The sequence below is a fragment of the Lytechinus variegatus genome, chromosome 3 (assembly GCF_018143015.1).
Source record: "Lytechinus variegatus isolate NC3 chromosome 3, Lvar_3.0, whole genome shotgun sequence".
In the NCBI taxonomy this organism is placed as follows: Eukaryota; Metazoa; Echinodermata; class Echinoidea; order Temnopleuroida; family Toxopneustidae; genus Lytechinus; species Lytechinus variegatus.
The window spans coordinates 27,567,531-27,588,173 of NC_054742.1; the positions used below are offsets into that span (position 1 = coordinate 27,567,531).

At 33.7% G+C, this 20,643-nt stretch overlaps 1 protein-coding gene across 1 annotated transcript; it reads right to left on the reverse strand.

The window, feature by feature from the left end:
* Positions 1–1,446: 1,446 nt before the first annotated feature.
* Positions 1,447–18,458, reverse strand: LOC121410673 (protein RFT1 homolog). Its single transcript, XM_041602909.1, has 14 exons — positions 18,383–18,458; positions 16,066–16,193; positions 14,465–14,556; positions 13,789–13,905; positions 13,299–13,488; positions 9,556–9,657; positions 8,670–8,804; positions 8,064–8,142; positions 7,486–7,667; positions 7,069–7,213; positions 5,812–5,917; positions 5,310–5,438; positions 4,142–4,262; positions 1,447–3,678 (listed from the first exon to the last, which is right to left on the reverse strand). Exons 2-14 carry the CDS (start codon positions 16,135–16,137, stop codon positions 3,442–3,444), a joined length of 1,707 nt encoding a protein of 568 aa, XP_041458843.1. The 5' UTR covers positions 16,138–16,193; positions 18,383–18,458; the 3' UTR covers positions 1,447–3,441.
* Positions 18,459–20,643: the final 2,185 nt, after the last annotated feature.

A 20,643-nucleotide genomic window follows, 5' to 3' on the forward strand; every position in this document is an offset into this window, starting at 1 on the left:
TTTCTACATATCTATTTCTGTTAAGTAACCTCACCATCTGTCCATGTCTCTCCCCATCTCTCTTATCTATTCATTCAGTCAAATATATATATATATTTAATGCAAGAGAGCTTGAAAATCAGGCGGGGAATTAGCCCTCATTCTTTTCAGAAATAGATAAAAAAAAATAACTGCTATTTATCTAAATACTGTGTTCCTTTTGAGATAAATTAAGAAAACTTGAGGGGAAACTGATATTATTTTTTTCAAATAATTTCTATTGTGCAGATTCATGATATAACAGCATCTAGGTTGAGCAGACAGATAGATATATAGATAGATAGACATATAGATAGATAAATATATAGATAGATGGAATAAATAGATTGGATAGATTGATATATAGAAAGACAGACAGATCAAAGGATAAAAAAATAGATAGATTGAATAGATAGATAAGTAGATAGATCGAAAGATGAATATATCAAAAGAAAGATAGATGGATGGAACAGATAGATAGATGGAATAGAGAGATAGATAAATGGATGGATGGATATATAGGTGGAGAGATATACACACCGCTTATTCAACACTGTGAAATTGTGAAGTTTGTTCTAAATCCTTTGGTTATTCTCAAAGGACAAATGTACAATTACTTGCAAAAAAACAGACCACCCAGCCAAAAAATCCCCCAATGGAATTAAAGCTAATCATCGTCTTTGCTTCTTCTTTCTCTTTTTTTTTTGGGGGGGGGGGGTGATAGGGTGAGAGAAATAGAAAGCCACTTGCACAATAACATTTATCTGGTGCAATATTTTAATCAACACATTTTGGATGTAGAAAAATAAAAATCCGTTTCTAGCCACCACTCCTTGGTGACTAAATAAAGAAAACAAAAAGCAAGCTTTCAAAGCTTTACATTTCAAATCTAAACATTTCAGACAAACAATTTTTTAACGATGCAAGACAGGAATTCTGAGTTTTAAATCGATTTAAAGACATCCTGTTCAAAGAGTAACATAACAAAATATGATGAAATTCATCCTTTAATTTTCATCACATTTTATGACAAACAATAAGAGGAATAGAAGAACCACCAAAATAATTGATGACAATAAATCAAACACTTGTTCTTTTTGCTGTCTGTATACACTTCCAATTTTGAATCCTTTTTCATTCTTTATTTGGATGTGTAAAGTAAATATTGATATATACAACCAACATTAATTGAAATGTGATGAAAAATCTTTGACACATACATAAACATGAACACCTGAACTTTTCATCATGGCATTAATAATAGTCATCATGTCTTTCATAGAAATGCTCTCATTCTGAATTCACATTGGTTTCATTTTGAAATGTTGTTCATATAACACTGATTTAGCTAAACATCACAAAACACATTGCAACCCAAGTTAGTAGCTGAACTTAAAAGGTGCCTTTAGTTTACATTAACAAAGTTTGTTTGCATAAAATAAACATTAAGGCAAAAGAGTATAAAGAGTTAAATTTTAAGTCTTCAAAATAATACAGGTAAAATCGAATGAATGCAAACACTAATGGTCTTTGATAACAAAAACTTAGTGAGAGAAATAATCAACAAATAAAGAAGTTACATGGGAATAAACTCTGTAATTTTTTATCTGATGTAGAATCTAATCTGTGAGTTGAAATGCTTTTATATATTCTACTACAAGAATTTACTTCATCACCTAGAATAATCTAGAAGGCACAATGGTAATATTTTGAAAGTTTCCACGCAAAAGATTAATATGTTAATGTAAGTACTTCAATTCTATTTGTTTGAAAACATTCTGTGATCATGTCTATTGCTATATAAAATTGTAATAAAAGTTTGAATGTAAGTACTTTGAGAATTAACAAACATTGAAAATGCATTAAATGCATGTTAATAAAGTTAGAATAAAAACAACCTTTGCACAGAGCATTGAGCTCCACACACTCTTAATGATAAAAAAATAAATAAATAAAGCATTAGGAAGTTAATAATAAGCTAACATAATTTATTTGCATAACTATGATTCAATAAGAACAAGTAGGAACATTTTTGTGGTATGTGTAAGATTTGGATAGATGCCAGTATTCAGATAGTTCAACATAGTATCTGGAACAATGAACTTCTGCAAAATATTTCTAGAACAAAAAATACAAAGTGGTTATCTGTAAATCTTAACTTCAAGAATAGTATCTCACTATCTGATTACAAAGTTTACATTTACATAAAGACTAAATGCTAATGCTAAGTTAGACAAGGCTTGGCAGCAGAATTTAACAACAATAATTAGCTGGGACAATTAAATCATTAAGAAAAGTTTTGGGTTAACAACTTCTTTAAAAATTGGCACAATGGAATTTTCATTTCTTAAAAAAAGCTTACCCCTGGATTTGGTTTTAAAGTCTGAATAAATATTGACTGCAGAACTATAAAAACTTGTAAAAAAAATCTGACAGACATCTGAAATAACAAAAAAATAGAAACCCATGAACACCCTGAACAGAAAGTATTACAAAAGCAATAGAAATAGATATTTGACATAATTGATTAACTACTGAATGTCTAACAACTTCAAATCATCAGAAAGGAGATTGAATCAGTCCATAGAAGACTCTACAAAATACCCAAAGATAAAGTACAGGGCTCAATTCAAATGAGCAAATGATGTAAGTTAGAAATATGAAGCGGAAAGCCAAATATCTACAAGACATGAGGCCATTGTCTTTACTTGAGATTTGTTTTCTCTTCTGTATTATTAATATTGTGTGACAAAATGGAATGTAGATGAGAACAAGTCTTTTCAGAAGAGAAGATTATGATTATCAAAATATGAAAACAAGCAATATCAATAATACTCTTGATCATCATGATTACATTATTTCACAATTTCTTTTAAGAATTATTCTAGTAAGAAAGGACAATTACACAAAATGTAATGCAATTTGAACAGTTTCCTAAAAAAATGTTCTTTCACCCAAAATTGTCATCCCATCACCACAAGCGATATCCTTGCAATTCTTACAGTGAGGAAAAAGCATACATATTACTACGTTATATGTGTTGTGTTTAACACAATTTGATTATAGATTAGGCAGGCAATCCAGTGGATTTCAATTTTTTTTGGTCCTTAAATTTCTCATATCCGTTGCTTCATTCATTATACCTTGCTCTCATTAGAGTGTATCTTCACCTTTTTTCTTCACTCTTTTCCTCCACAGTGGGATTGTGTTGAGCATTCCTTTCACATGCTTCCATTTTCATACATTCCAGACTTCTCAACCATGCTTTTTGTACCTTCCACTTATAATCTATAGTCAATCATGTTGTTCGTCGTCTCTTCTTTTTCCTATGTCATTCTGTCACTTTCTTTGGTCTCTCTCTCTCTGACCATTCCATCTCTATTCTCTGACCAAATTCACAACTTTAAAGAGTCCTAGCTGCACTCACTGTACCTTCTCCTTTCCAGGTATAGTTTCATCTTCATATCTCTCCTCGTCCTCTTCCTTTGGTTTTGATCTCCTCTTTTCTATAGCTTTCCTTCTCTCTTTCCATTGCTCCCTGATGAAGGAGACAAGTTGGGTTTCTGTGAAGATGATGACTATCAAGACACCTAGGAGGCAGGCACCACCAATGCCTATGTGGGTGAATCGATGCGACCATGTTGTCTGCTTGTACTTCAGCTGGGAATACACAAATTGATTAACAAATTATTCACTTGATATAGCTTCAACAGGAAAAGAAATAATAATTCTTTCTCACAATAACAAATTCTTAATACCCTCCATAAAATATTTTTTCCCTATTGGTTTCATGATCTATAAAGAGATGCCATGAAAACAAAATTCTTCTATAATGAGTGGTAAAACATGTCAGAAACCATTTACTTGTTACACATGTTCAAAATAAATTACAGAGAGGGGGGGGGGGGAGGAGGAAGAGAAAGAGAAGCAGAGATAGAGAGAAAAAAAAGGTAGATGGACTTGCTCATTTCAATTTTTACATATTACCTATAAAACTGACAAGAGTGAGAGTATTTTACGGTGACAGAATGTGTTTTACATAAGTTTGTAAATCATAAAAGAGAATAATTGTTCAACAAAAAAGTACAAAAAAAATATTGTAGACGAGGTGATATGGACTTACTTCTGACATGGTTGTGATTAGCCAGGAAAATGCTAGTGTGATTAGAACATATACTGATGGTATCAAGCCTTTCAGAGGCTTGAATGGACTCCCAGAGTAGAACTTAGCGATGAAATATATACTGAAAAGAAAAAAAAGAACATGGAACTTTAAATGAATGAATGAACATACTGTGATTATTAATTTGATAAACATTCAAATACAGATAAAATTGTAATTATTTTGAAACAATTTTAAGAATATCAGGGATAATTGTATGATGGGATGATTGTATGACTGGCTGTAGAAAAAAAAATGTGAAAGAAAATATTCAGAAATTTAACAATTTTATTAGGAGTCAAGGAATCAAAGAAACTTGAACATTTTGACACCCTAGTTGATTTATATAATCTGAAGCACAACATTTGAAGAACAAATAAATTGATGGGTAACGTCGATAATGACAAAATCCAACTTGACAAAATCATTCTACAACTTTGCGCTAGTCCCATGAACTGATACTTATTTGTACAGCAGCACATTTCTGAGTCATCCTTTGGAACACACTACCTTTTCATGTAGCCTCAACAAAATTTGAAGAATTATTTTTCAAACATCTATGTTAACTTCATTTACTTTCTTCACTCGTTTATGTCTAATAATGTAATTTTTTCTTCATAATGTATCTTCTAACAAAGATGTTCATAATTTTGTTCAAAAAATTGAAATCATTTTGTATTTTTGCAACTCCATTCAATCTTCTTCCCTAACTTATGCCATACAATGTATACATCATGTTACAAAAGAAAACTGACTGCTGAACTATTAAAGAAGTGTTAAATATAATATAATATTTATATATTTTGCACTTACTTTCATAACTTTTACATTAATTGAATAGGATACAGTCTTGTTGTACAGTGTATTGAGAAATAATTAAGAATGCAAGCATGAAATCAGCTAATTATTACTATTATCATCCAGTAACAGTAATAAGTCTGTGATGATTTCAATTTATGTTCAGAACAAACAATTTCCAACACCAATTTTACCAGGTACCTAACCATTATCAACAACATAACAAATCTTCAAGACCTTCATATTATACAAGTTTGAGGCTTAAATTATTGTAAAATATCTCAAACTAAAGAACTTTCATGGGTTGATGGACTACAGGACTAGGACTTACCTGTGTATAATTCTTGCCAACATGTTGAGACAGTTAGCTAAGATGAAGCCTACACTACCAATAGTTTTGGTAAGGTACCATGAAGATGAAAGAAAGACGAGTGAAAACCCAAGCATCTTGGTATTATATCTGTAAGTAGACAAAAATTTACAGGTAGGATGAATATTTGAACAAACAATCACATGGGATGCATCCTAAAGGGCATTTCAAGAAGATTGCAATCGATCAAATGAATTTCTAATTTACAACTGATCATTGGCCTGATCAAGCAACAGGATAATGATATATTTGTATTTGATATTTGCAATCATATGCAAAAAAATATCTTGCAACACCCCCAATTACAATTACAGATGACCTGAGCCCTTAAACATAAAAAAAATATGATCAATCGTACAATGAAGTCTATGGCAAACCATGCACAAAAAGTTACAATTAATTGTACACATTAAGTGTATCTCTTTGTGTAACACCTGATTAATAAAACATAAACATTATTTACCTGTCTACATCATGTTGACTCATAGCAGCAAACACAAAACACTCTGTGGTTCCATTAATAGCAATCAGTAGAACATAGACGCAGAACCAACGTAGGAGCTTGGGACCTAAAAGAATAATGTGAATTAACATTAATAGTCATACCAATCTCAAAATCACATTTGGATATTAAAATTATTTTGAGCAGTACTTTTATAATCAGCCATTCATAATCGAGTGTTTCTGTTAAGGACTATCTTGCAAGGAACTTGGAATGGGACCAGATGTGAAGTCTAGAAAATGCAGTAGCATGTGAGTACAGTTGAGGCCAGAAGTTTACATACACCCAGGAAATTCAAAGAAAAGTTGACACTTTCCAAACATCATCAAATTTACTGTATCTTATGAAATATTTGTGCTATTATGAAAAATTCGATATCAAACAAATAAGTATGTCATGCCCCTTTATCAGATTGCTTTTTCATCAGGAGCTGAAAAAATATTTAGGTGTCATTTTCCCCTAAAATCTTCATATTTTAGACAAATCAAAAACAAAAACTTGACAAAAACATTTCATATTTGTGCTAGGTACTTCTCAACACAAATATTTCAAATTACACTTTTTTGTTCAGTGATGACATATCATGATAGAAAATGTAATATAAATCATAGATTTGGCATCTATATGTTTCTATGAAACAATGTTTGAAAATATAATAGAATCAATTTGGCATGAATATTGCTTTTTTTCCTTCAAAGGAAATTCCACCTGAAATATACTTTAATCCCAACGTCATCCCAATCATGTGAAAGAGCTTAATATGCTCTTTCATGTGATACCAAATTTTGTAATGGTAGTGTTTATACTTCTGAAGATATAATAATCTTACAAAGTTTAGCAAGTCAACAAACTTCACTGAATTCCATGGGTGCATGTAAACCTTTGGCCTCAGCTGTAAGCAATAGCAGAGTTTACTATCACTTCATACCAGGGGTAAATCCTAAAAAGTAAAAATATGTAAGTCTGGCCCCCTATACATGGGATCTTCCTCATTGATTTGTCAATTTTTTTTTTATACATATGAAAAACATACATGTAATGCTCCCAAATTATCATGGCCAGTGAAGTGAAGTAAAAATAGAAAAATTATCTGTGGTAAGAAAACAAGGTTGATTATTTCTCAACATATCCAAAATAATAATGACAGTATCCATGCCAATCAGTACAGGTCCACTACCCACCCCCCCCCCCCTGACCCGCACCTGATTTTGGACCTACCTGGTGGGGAACTTAGGACAGGACCAGCATACAGGTCTAGAAGGAGGTAGGAATAGGCATAGCCAAAGATGAGAATGATGGATCCAATAAGAACAACAAACTTTAGCAGACTCTGTAACACTTTGGAGGCTAACTCAATAGAATCCTGAAGACAAAGAGAATATCAAAGAACTGCATTAGTCCATGATGATCACTTATCTATACAAGAAACTATTAATAAAGAGCATCAACAATTAAATTCAGTACTTTTGACAAACATAGATGTAATTTTTTTGTTCAAGAAGATAGATAAGTTAAGGGAGCACAAAATCATCATTGCGAAGTTTTTATGCAGAGAAATGGAAATTACTTCCCTCTTTAGGAGAGGCAATAAACATAATCACATAAATCTGTGAATCAGAATCCAGAGATATGTACCTTATCTTGTTGCTTGAAGCCCTGGCCCCTCTTCAGTGTTTGTGCAAAGAATAGGTAACCACTCTCTTCTATGGGCAAGAATATGAACCTAGCAGCTAATGCACCCAGATTGTTTACTGCATCATAGATTCCTTGATCACTGAAACTCAGCACATTCAATAGGGTCATCACATAGCGTTCACCTACAAATAACCAATGCATACAGAAAATATGGGGTAAATGAAACATTGCAAAGACATTGTCTTTTCAAAATATTTTTTATGACTAACATCTATGCCATAAACAAAGATATAAACATAGTTTCTGATATTTCTTTTCTGTTAAAGACATTACTAAATCACTGATTCCATTATTCAGCACAATTTTCACTTCATCATTATTTTTTAGGGGGAAGGGGTTGCTGTTGTTTGTTTTGTTTTTATGGATTCTCTTGAAGTGTGAAGAAAAAAATTTACTTGGAAATACCTACTAAAATCCATTTCATAAATTAACAAATATGTGTTGTCTTGTACTATTTAGAATTCCAAATGAACTGTCTAGAACAGGTCACATTCGTATGAATCATCAAAAATACTTGCCTTCAGTTAAAAGCTGCTTTAGGAATCCTTGCTTGAAGAAACTCCAAGTCAATCTGGCCAACTCTGGACTCGTCCAAGGCTGCCATCAACAATAAAAACAAAAATATTCATAATTTATCAACATTATGTGCTTGAAAAATGAGAGGTGCATTATTTGATTAAAATGTACAGCAGGTTTAGTGTTGGATATTATTTCATAAGTCAATGACTAGTATTGATAAAGTGCAGTGATGTCCTAATGTATGTTATTTGAACAAAATGAATATTGTATTTTATAGAAATATTTTATTCTGTGATGCAGTACATATTATTGTATATAATACAATATTGGTATAACAAAAGCTCATTTCCCCTTCTCCTTCCCCAAGTCAGAATATCAAGCGCAAGTCCCGAATACGGGTGCCTCATAGGCTGAAAATCAAGTTGCGCAAGATTTTTTGAGTTGCGTTTGATCGCAAGTCTTTCTGCAATGGGCCCCTGGTGTAGAGATAATGCACCTTATTGAAAATTGTTGAAATCTTTGTATTTAAACAGTATGGCAGTTATAACTCATCTTACACAAAAGTTAAAATGTTTTAACCTACCCCATCTCTTTATCTTATATACCTTGTCTGGAAGATGGCGGGGAAAGAAATCTCTGGCTTCTTTCATTGGAAATGTATCATCTTTCTTGGAAAGGAACGTGGCATAGTTGGAGAAGTAAAGGAAGTATAGGAATACACAGACATAGCTGTACACAATCTGAAATATGATAAAATAGTAGCAGTTTATGAACTGAGACCAGTACATTAGATATACACATAGAAATAAAGATGACAAAATTTGCCATTTTTTTTCTGGACTTGATTCCAGCTGGGCCCTACCACACAAAGATGTGTGAAAAGTGTGAATTTGAAACATCATTTCTGATTGGTTACTGATCAGACATTTGAACAAATGAAGATGCAACAGTAATCCTTATTGGCCATTGCTAATTTGCGGAAGATTGCACATCTCTGTGTAATGGGTCCTGGATTACCATCATTTACACGTAAATACAAATATCCATGATTTGTTTCAGGAAAGTTCACACAAATAACAAATTTCAAACATGTGATTTTTATTTACTGTATGCCTACTTCTTTTTTTTTCAGAAAGAAAACTTTTCAAAGATTTTCTAAATGATGTCATGTATGGACATGCCCTATTTTGGTTTTCATTTGATAAAATATCTAATTGAGTAAATTTGAATAATAATACAAAAGTCTTGATAAGGTTTTAGAGACACATATTTCCAATTTAATTCCATGTGTGTAATCTTGATTTTAATGATGTCCAGGAGTCATGGTCTATGATATATTGATTTCAGTACGAGTGTGCTAAGCTGACTGACTCTTTGTATTTCATGATTCTGAAAAAAAAGACAAATAGTACAAAGTTTACTGAAGAGTCAATTAATTTGTCTTTATACATAGTGCAAGATGAGTACCAAATTTCTTTGTTTTTAACTTACCTGAGCAACACAAAAAGCTGTGACACCAATATGAGGATTAATAAGAAGTAGAAAGACAGTCAATGAACATCGGAATGCTATAGCAATCCCTTCAATCACAACCTGGTATATGAAATATAAACGACAATAACATACTATTTGTCAAAGTAATCACAAATAAGAGTTCAGACAAAATCTAACAAAATGAACAACTAGGTGTTTATAAAGATGTGAATACTAGAATTTGTCAAATCATTCTGATAGAAATTACAAATTACTCAGTAATAAGTAAAAATAAGCATAGCATTTGTCAATGAGTGGGTCATTTTCCAAGCTATAATGAATAACTATGCTAACTTGTCTTTCTCTGCATTGGCAATTTCCAACATTTTAAGTTTACAGATAATTCTCATCATTTCACAATGTTTGGCTTGCCTAACTATACAATAATTTACTAGATCAACATCTGTGAATATATGATTAACAACTCACTTTGATTTCGAAGTAATATAAATGCAAATACTTGATTGGCATCAAATTTGCTATTCAGATTACTTTTTCTTGATGATGGGAGAGTGAAAATACAGCATGGTGGTTATATTGTAGACAAGTGATCTCAGGGAGGTCCCCTTTATGATACAGTCACACCAATGAAACTGAATCCAAACCAATCAATGGCATGTCATAACGCAATAGCGTTGGTCAGCCTGGAGTCAGTTTTGTCAAAGATACTACAAGGGGAAGATCAGACACTTTGGTGATTTTTTGAAACGCTCAATTTTCTTCATGGGGAAGGGTGCCCAAGAGCGTTGAGTAAGTAAACTTTAGTTTATTTTGGTGCGGCATAGTGTGCGGCAAATTAAAAAATACAATGGCGAGCACGTTGAAAGGGGGGAGCCCATAGTGGCTTGCTCCGTTGTAAATTGCTCAAACATTTCTCAGAAAAGGCCAGATTTGCAGTACTTTAGATTTCCAACAGACAAGCAAAGGTATGCTGACATTTTTGTAAATAATTGGATTTTTCTGGATTTAAATTTTAATGTTTTTATGGGACTGACAATCATTAATATTTGTCGATGACTTATATAACTGTGGAATTCATTACAACAATTAAATTGGTCCATATATAAGGTAGATAGATAAGATAGATAAGGTAGATCATAAGTCAGGGTCTACACACATAGGCCTACCAGAGATTTGATGTGTGTTTATTGTCTGTTGTCATGTGAATGGTGTAGTGTATTGCAACTGTACAGTTTTTAGGCGTTAGCCTTATTATAGATCTTTTGTTATTTCAAATGCTTCAAAATATCTAGATAACACAGCATTAAATTTTTTTTGTGAGCCAGTTACGAACAGGGAAGCAACGTCTGAAGGGGAGGAGGTATACAGAGCAGGATAAACTGATGGCATTTTCTCTTCATTGTCAAAGTCCCAGTGCATACAGGTTTTGCCAAAAGATTTTTGCTCTACCCCATAAATGGTCCCACATGAGGTGGTTAGAGCAGGAAAGAGTTCAACCTGGGTTTAGTCAAACCACATTTGACATGTTGGCCAAAAAAGCAAAAACATTGAATGCAAGGGACAAGATCTGTGTACTTACTATTGATGAGATGAGTCTACAAGCAGGACTTTACTCTGACTTTCACAAGGATATCATTGAAGGTATGAAGTACTTTGGTTCTTAAGGACGAACAAAAAATATTGCCACAAGCACTTGTTTTCATGGTGAGAGGGATAGCAAGTAAATGGAAGCAACCAGTGGGATATTTGTACCCTAATTCAGCTACACCTGGCAGCACACAGAAGATGCTATTACTTGAATGTGTAAAAAAAAAACTTGAAGAGGCAGGTTTTACTATTAAGATAGTTCTCTGTGATCAGGGGTCAAATAATCAAAAGATATTTGCAAAGTTGGGGGTAAATCCAAACAAGCCCTATTTTTATTCGAAGACAGATGCAGGCAATATCCAGAAAATGTATTGTATGTTTGATCCCCCTCATTTCTTGAAGTGTTCGAAACACATATATTTTATTGTTTATGGATATGAAATTAAGTTGAATTATAATAAAGAATTTTATAATCATGATTTAAGGTTACCCCTCAGAATGGCACCAAAGTTGACATCAAAGCACATAGAGCTCCCACATTTTTCAGCTATGAGGGTATGTCTTGCTTCCCAAGTCTTCAGTAACAGTGTTGCATCAGGTATATTAACATATTCTGCGCTTGGAAAGTTGCCATCAGAGACAGCATATATCGCTGAAATTTTTGGAAAAAATGGATAACTTATTTGATTCATTCAACTCTAGAAGCTTGAAGGATACCAAAATTCACAGACGAACTGTCAAACTATGTTCAGTGCATGTTAATTTTTGGAAAGATTGTATAGAGCGGATAAAGAAATGGCGAGTTAAAGAAGGTTCTAAAGAAAGAATAGCTTGCTTGATTGGATGGGTGTTGACTATGTGTGCATTATTCAAATATTTGAGGAGTTAACCAGCAATGACAACTTTTAAGTTTTTGTTAACAAATAGGCTCAACCAAGATTGCCTGGAGAATCTGTTCTCTATCATTAGAAACAGAGGAGAGCACAGAGACAACCCAACTGCAAATGAGTTCAGAGCAGCTCTGAAGCAAGTAATGTGCTCCAAAATGATGGCACCTATGGGTGGCCAGAATTGTGAAGTGGATGAGGATGACTTTTCAAATTGGCAACACACAAGAAAACACAATCAAATCCAGTATGTTTAGATGATGGTACAGAACCAAATGAAGATGAGTTTGTTAGTTTCTGTAATGATGTAGGTATCATTGAAGATCAATGTCAGAAGAATGATAGTTTATGTAACTGGGTACATTGCCAAAAAAAGTACTTGCAAAACACAGTTGTGTGACTTGTAAGCAGGCCTTGCAAAAATATACATTTTATGGATGATCCATCACAACTAATGTTGCATAACAAGGCATATTGTGTTGATCATTCAGATTTTGGTAATTTGACTGTACCATGAGACAATTTTGAGTCATTTATAGAAGTCTCTGAGCAAGTTTTGTTCGATATTTCAATTATTTTTTTTCACATTAAGTCATTAGTGAAGAGAGTATCTGAAAAGATAGAGCAGACAACCAACATCAAGAATATCCATGTTGGACTCGTTTCTTGTTTCTTTTTTTTTTGTCAGATTTCGACTACATGCAGCTGTCTGTTTCTATAATAAGAGTTTGCTGGATGTGAAGAATGATCAGGGACAAACAAAAAACAGAAATAGGAAGTTAATCAAAATTTCCCACATTTAAGGACGTTCCACAGTTTGTGCAGTTAATGATCTGCGCATATTTTATGCTATGTGCTTTAACGACACAGAGGATGATTAATTAGCTATATGTATCAGTGGATTTTTCCCTTGAAAAAAAAAGATGTTTTATTTTATGAAGCTACATACGTGCACAAGTTTACTTACTCAACGCAGTGGGGTGCCCGTCCCCATGTACGAAATTCAGCGTTTCATTACATGGTCTATGTCCTTTTGTCAGCGTGATTAGCATTAGTGGGGTATTCATTCACATTTCCAAGTACTCTGGACAGTACAATCAGGTTTCCCTCAAACTGTTCAATAACATTTTGTAAAATTTACTAAATGTGTCTGATATATTTAGTAATAACTGTTTGACTACTTTAAATTTTAAAGTATGATGCTTTGAAGCTCCCTGAAGTGTCATGTCTGTTGAATTGCCCAACACAAAAATAATCTTAATTTACCTTGAGACGAACAAAAAGCATGGCCTGGCCAACAACCCAGAAAGGTTCAGCTACAAGTTCAATCACAGCTGAGAAGGCAAAGACCAGGACAGAAGTATTGTAATGTGGAACAATCTCAGGGTCTGGATGAGATAATAAGGCTATCCAGACATAACTTAACACGGTGGCACATACCACACCAAGTGGAAACCTGAAGGACAAATGTAAAAAGAAGCACAGGAAAAAATAGCTACAATGAATAGGATAATCATGTCAACTACAGAGTTTTTATACTGAAGATGCAGAATTGATGTCAAAAGAATAATGTTATTTGATCAATAAGGGGTACCTAAATGAAACTTTCAGATTTGCCGAAAATGATGCATCATAAATCAGGCAACTGTAAAAGAAACAAAAGGGAAAGATCATCAGTCCATTTTTACATTCTAAAAGTTTTGAAGTTGCATTTACATAATACTCATTTCCCTCGTTGGGATATAAAAATACTCACGAGCACCACAGAAGGTTGATAACTTGTGGCCAGTAGTGTTTACTACTCTGACTAAGACAAGCTCTGCGGAATGCCTCTCTAGCTATAAAAAGTATGGTGGAGTATAGAAGCATCAATCTAAATTTTAAAAAGAAAAGAAAAAGTTCCACTTACTATCACACAGCTTTATGTAATAATAGGTAGCAGAAAAAAAAATATGTTAAAATATTAGTTGGTGTGATGAAGAGGGAAATTATTAGTTCTTTTTAGTAACGACTCGCATACCCATTAACAAGTATTTTTTGCCATCTGTTATAATCATTTTAGTATTGTTACCATGTACATCAATGTACTGAAAGGGGTCAAGAGAAAAAATATCAATGATCATATTCAAAATATTGGAAAAACACAAATATCTCTACCATATTTTATAGAAATGCAATGTTAAAAGTTGACCAATTCTTCTTAAAATTTACCCACAGGCCACAGACTGATAAAATTAGAACAGATATATTGATTTCTATATTCGTTGCAAACCATTAGTTAATTTAGTTTAATTTTTACCAAATTGAAAATAATCCGGGCAGCATTCCTGTATTCAGAAGAATTCATTAATTAATATGGTTTCAATGTGTCAATCCAAATTGCTAAGTAAAAACACATTAAATCAATGAAAGTAGAGTGCAGCGTTACTCACCTAACATTGACGACTCCTAACATATCCTCATGCACATAGCCATACTTGATGATGAAGGCATTCAGCATGAATGTAACAACACGGAACATCACCTAACATTGAATAAAAACATTCAGATATTGAAAATAAATGCTGCAACTCTCTATTATAAAGCTTCATATACTTTATTTGAAGCTGTGATAAACAAGAGAGATTAATATATCAGAGTAATTTATTACTTCTTGCATAATTTTACATGTTGCTTAATGAGTTATACCATACACGTATTCACATTATTGGGGTAAAGAGTTAAAATATTTTCTAAATATTCCATGCAATGAGCAAGAAATAGTTTGTGTCTGAAATCATCAGCTCATACATTTGCGAACTGCAATGGACTTGTATGAAAATATTTGCTAATAGGATGTTCCATCATTTTGCCTTTTCTTTAAAAATTGTTTGCTTTATCATCAATCTCCTCAGTGAGGATTTACTGATTTACTATTGTGATTGTCCAATTTCACCCCACATATATGTCAGATTTTGTCCAATATGCTCATATGTCCCTCTTGATGTCCCATTGCACCTCGGGGTGTCCCATGTTACCCCAAAATTAAGGCTTTAAAAAAATCATTAATCACACAAAATAGAATAATGTAGGGGTAGCAATACATAATTCATTATATACTATAATGGCGTACAGTGTAGCTTGAAAAAAAAAAAAGTTGCAAGGAATCTTTCCCGATTTTGCAAAAATGTCCCATTTCTCCCTGGTCTCCCCTATATGAGCCTAGTAGTACATGTAACTCTATTTGAAGGAAGAATTTGGTAGTCACCAGGATAATTCAGAAAATTCTTAAATATGTCACATCCTTAAGATATGATATATAATTTTCTGACCCCAAAATGGTGTCATTTTGTCACGTTGGTTGGTATGCTTTGTTTGTCTAGTTTCAACTTACAGAATGGCAAAGAATAAGAGACTTTGAGAATATACTTCATTCTACATGTATATAGGATTTGTTTACTCAATCTCTTATTACAGTGTAACATATCCAGAAACTAGAAAGTCAAAGACACATGTAGTAGGCATACTGTTATAATCAATCAATAATTTTGATGTGTGCACACTGATTAAATTGGCAGCATGGTGATGTGGCATAGGGCACTTTGTCCTTGTAATACATAGGAGTGTTTGAAATTAAATGATTAAATTAATATAGCCCAGAAACTTTCTTTCCTGAAATTACAACCAAAAATCAAATCAAGCATCCAAAATTAGATTATTTTCATACTTGTCATAACTGTACCTTTTCATGAAATATGTTTTAACTCACAAATGTTTTCCACTTTTAAACAGCTTTGATATCATTTTTTGTACTTATGCTTGTAGTATTACTGGACCTTTTCCCCATATAAGCAAAAGTGTTTCACCAAAGTATAACAATCAACAAACAATGCAGTCACTTCTCTTTCATCTTTTATGATGCCGCATACATATCTGATCATTTCAATATGCTGTTATTATTTATTCATACTTGGTGTAAAATTTGTCAAACATTTTCTGATGTATTCTTGAAGAGGTGTTTCAATTGAAATATATAAACAGGCCAGTGAATTACCTGAAGTACCATGTTGTAAGATGCTGACCGAGCACTGCTTGCCAGCACAGACTGGTCTCTTTCTGCTGTCATCTTGGAGAATATCAAGACTCAACACACAAAAAGAAGTCTGATGAAGGACAAGTGTGCTGAAAAAAAAAACATGAATAGAGTTAGAGGCATCAGAGCTCCACAAGTCCCCTGATAAAAAATTGCTTGGTAAAACGTGAAAAAAAATTATTTACAAAATTACTAAATTGATAAGAATACTGACCAAGTCAGGATATATATAACCAGACTCGCATTCTTTGTTCCAAATCATTATCAACATTTTGATAGATTTAATCTCTACTGTAGAATTTGTTGAATCATGTTTTAGTGTCTACAGATTCATATCTTCTTTGTTGCATGTTTTGAATCATAAACAGAATCAATTATTTCATTGACAAAAAATTCCTTGGTTTTATACATAAATTCAATATTCCAATTCCCGAAGGTACCCATCACAATGTCCTCATGTGATTTCTAAGTTATGAAATTACATAGGCCTACCCATAATTTCACTTTCTAACTGAATACTCTGCCTTTGGTCTTCATGGTTTACATATGATGCATATTTGCCTCTGCTATCATTTTTAGATATGTATTTCCCAATATATCACAATAACTGCAGTTTAAACAAATTTGCTTTTAAAACTAGGCAATTTTGTGATTAATAAATATACAATAGCAAAAGCTATATCTTGTCAGCTTTTTCTCCTGATATGTCATCAAATTTAAGAAGCTCTCATAAAACTGGTTTCTAAGTAGTCAAATAGCCGGGGGGGGGGGGGGGGGGGGGGGGCACTTCCATTCGCTGTACACACACATGAATGGGACGCAATCCCTGGCTCCGTGGAGAGTAAGCACACATTAGTGAATGATTTTTACTCTGCACAACAAGTTTCATTTTATTTTTTGCGGTACACAGTACACACACATGAATGGGACGCAATCCCTGGCTCCGTGGAGAGTAAGCACACATTAGTGAATGATTTTTACTTGTCTCTGCACAACAAGTTTCTTTTTGTTTCGCGGTAGATACCGTACACATACACACATGAATTGAATGGGACACATGTACAATCCCTGGCTCCCCGGAGAGTAAGCACACGTTACTGAGTGATTCTTAGCTTACTCTCTGCCTCCTGTCTACTCTTCTTGTGATGGCTGATGCTGGTCTTCTGCTCCAAAATTAATGCCATGCCCCAGTAGGGCCTAGGCTAGACCAAAAGCTTCAGTCTCTGTATTTTGGTTGTTCCACTGAACTGCGTTGGCTCCACTCACCATACATAGACTGAAGTGGTTGGGGGTCCGTGGCTACAGACAACGTATAGTGAACTAGCGTTTTATAGATCGCGATTTAAAACTGTTTTTTGAGCGAAATTTAATGATATAAATTCAGGGAAATACAAATAATTTAAGTAATTGCATACCTTGGACCGGATTTATTGATAAAAAAATCCACTGGATGATTGAGAAATCTGTCATCTAAGCCATTTTCTCCTGACCTGACGGTTTATCTTGCAAGTTGCCATCTTGAATGAAGTCATTATCGTTAATGTCTCGATATATCGCGATTATAACTATTATCGTTTGTCTTCGTGAGTGTATCGTATCGTATTATTGCCTTGGAGGTCTGCTGGTGGAATGCAATATTGATATAACATTCGTACATTGTTGACGCCCTCTCCGTTCGTTTGTAAATATTTCATAGTTTGGCTGCCATTTTGACCTGTTTTCCTGTGTCGTACCCAACTAAACATCGGTAAAGTATAATTTTCATGCATTTTCATTTATATCGTTTAAAGAATGTTAAAATAGAATAATTAACTATTTTGAATGTTTAGTTTTTATATCCTTAGATTGTAACCTCGATGAGTTATAGAACCTCAGCTTTGGACTCGATCTGGTCGGACAAAGGTGCTGGTGTTATAACGAATGGGAGCCCACACGGACACTTTACCGTCGGTGAATGGGGATTACAGTAAAATGTCAGAAATTGTTGAATAAATCCCCAGAAACGACGGTTATTCCTGTCTAGGCCTACTCAGCTCAGCAATGACAGATCGACAGTGAAATCAAACACAAAACTAAATGAACGGGACCACACAACATGTCATAAGCAGAGCCAGAGCACCTAACAATTCTAACGCTATTCTGAAATGGGTATCACACTTTTAGATCACATTACATAAAATGCTACACCCCAAAACGTTTATCTTGCATGTAGAACTTATTTCACGAAATTTGAAATGATTCGTCAAATTGTATACAGTGATTTACACACTCAAATTACCTTCACTTTCCGGGCTCCAGCTCCATCCAATCTTAAGCAATCGATCCCGGATGCTCCAGGATTGAGTTCGTTGAGCGGTTAGTTTTCGCGATTCGGATGATATTTCGAACAGAGCTGAGCGGTTAAATGTAAGTTCTCCAGAGTGCATCAATCTCTAAAGTTTTTTTTTTGTATTCTCTCAAATCATAATACACATTCCATAAACAAGTTTTACAAATTATTCAAAACACGATTATAAATTACCGGTATACAATTTCAACACTGACACTGATGCATACGTTTCAACCTTTGGTTTCAACAATTAATAAAATTAAATATCAACATGATCTGATGTTCCAAAATTACTGAGAGAGAGAAAAAAAGATTAAAAATGGTGATGTTCTACCTCCCAACCCCCCTCAGATTCACATTTATTTCCAACAGAAATGACATAAATATTGATACAAATCATTTTTTTTGTACATAATAACAAATATTTTTGATACAAAACATTAATGATAATTAACATATAAGATAATACCGTATATTTTTGTAGACAAATTATAGTTTAGTATTTAGAAGAAAGCTGTGGAAATGGGAGATTCACTCAAAAGCATAGCTTGTATAATGTGAACCCCCCACCCCCCCCCCCCCCCCTCTCGATCGACCCCTCAAGAAAGAGAAAAGGGGAGAGAGAGAAAGAGAAAGACGCAATGGTTGCTATTTGCCTATACGGAGATTTACTGAATGGAAGAACATAAAACGAAAAAGTAAAATAAAATAAAAACAGGACGACGTACAAAAGGAGAAATAAACATAAATAGAATCAGGACGAATTGCGACCGAAAATAGAGGATAAAACAAAATGATAAAGACTAAGAAAATTAACTTGAAGTCTGAGAGGAGATGATATAACAACGGGAATTTAGTAATGAAGACCTCGGTAGGATTTAAGTGAGAAGTTTTTCAGTTTTCTTTTAAAAGAATGTATGGAAGGGCTGTTTTTTATGTTATTGTCAAGGGAGTTCCAAAATCTAGGAATAGGGCCATCGCATAAATGTACTCTTTGCCAATAAAGTTCTAAAACGGGGTATTTACTAAATGAAATTCGCTTGTCTTGCCTAGTAGGGTAATTATGAAAAGACCGATTAAGAGGAAACATAGAATCAAATACACGTAGAAGGGTATCTTTGTCAAATTTAATCATAAATTGTCCTAAATGGATATAGGTCGCTTATCTTCAGTAATTTGCAATGAATAAAATTGTGGGTCAGTGTGTGAACTAAAAGCTGAACTTTTGTTATCTAAAATGGTTTGGTGGGTGCTGCCCCAGGCAAATATCCCATAATTTAAAAAAAGGTGAGATCAGTGAAGAATATAGTATTAAAAGTGATGACGACGAAAAGTGATATTTCAGTTTATTGATATTGTCAATATTTCGCGAAATAGGCCTAATGTTACAAAATTATACAATCTATGTGGTATTTCCAGGAAAACTTATTATCAACGGAAGAAATTTAATGAATGTGACACTTTCTAAATTAGTGTCATCTAAACATTGGCGGCGGAGCGGAGAATTATCTTTTGTGTTTGGGGGGACGACTATTGTTGCGTCCCCCCCCCCCCCTCTGCTCCTATGGGTAATTTAAGTCTGAGGTCACATGGTAAGGTCCAAGGTCATTTTCAGGTCAACGTTAAAGTTTACATGCACTCTTATGACACCTAACTCCGCAACCGTAAGTCGCTTTTCATTCAGACTTGGTTGGTATATAGATGGACTTGGGGGACCTGCATATGTTATGCTGCAGTTGGAGGTCACATGGTAAGGTCAAAGGTCATTTTCAGGTCAACATTAACGTTTATGTGCAAGGCTCTTATGACAAGTGTTATTCTAACCCAGTCATTTTACAATGAAGTTTCGATATAATTCTCTTGCATACCCTCGCAAATCGCGATATTTCTGGTTATTTCCATAAGTGGGCGAGACACAAAATTGCTTTTGCCTTGTTTTTACAATAACAACAAAGATTATTTTGCGAGATTTGAACGGAACAAATGGTGATTTGTATAAGCAATGCCATGCAGCATTTTGAACTGAAACTCTGCTCGAGGCATTATCTTGGTCTCATAAAAATGTGTTCAAACTTTTCATAAGAAAAAAAAATATTTGTTTTTTAACCTTTCGAAAACATCAGGTATTGCGAAGTTGCATTTCATAAAATTTGCATAAACGTTTTTAGATACGGCTAACTCATCTATTCTTTTTCCAGATATAAGCGATA

Excerpts from the sequence above, each read along its gene's own strand:
- LOC121410673 (XM_041602909.1), bottom strand. The coding sequence starts at position 16,137 with ATGACAGCAGAAAGAGACCAGTCTGTGCTGGCAAGCAGTGCTCGGTCA. Across the intron at positions 8,805-9,555 it reads CAGCTTTTTGTGTTGCTCAG|ATTGTGTACAGCTATGTCTG; the intron begins GTAAGTTAAAAA and ends ATCATATTTCAG. Across the intron at positions 5,918-7,068 it reads TGTCCTAAGTTCCCCACCAG|GTCCCAAGCTCCTACGTTGG; the intron begins GTAGGTCCAAAA and ends TTATTCTTTTAG.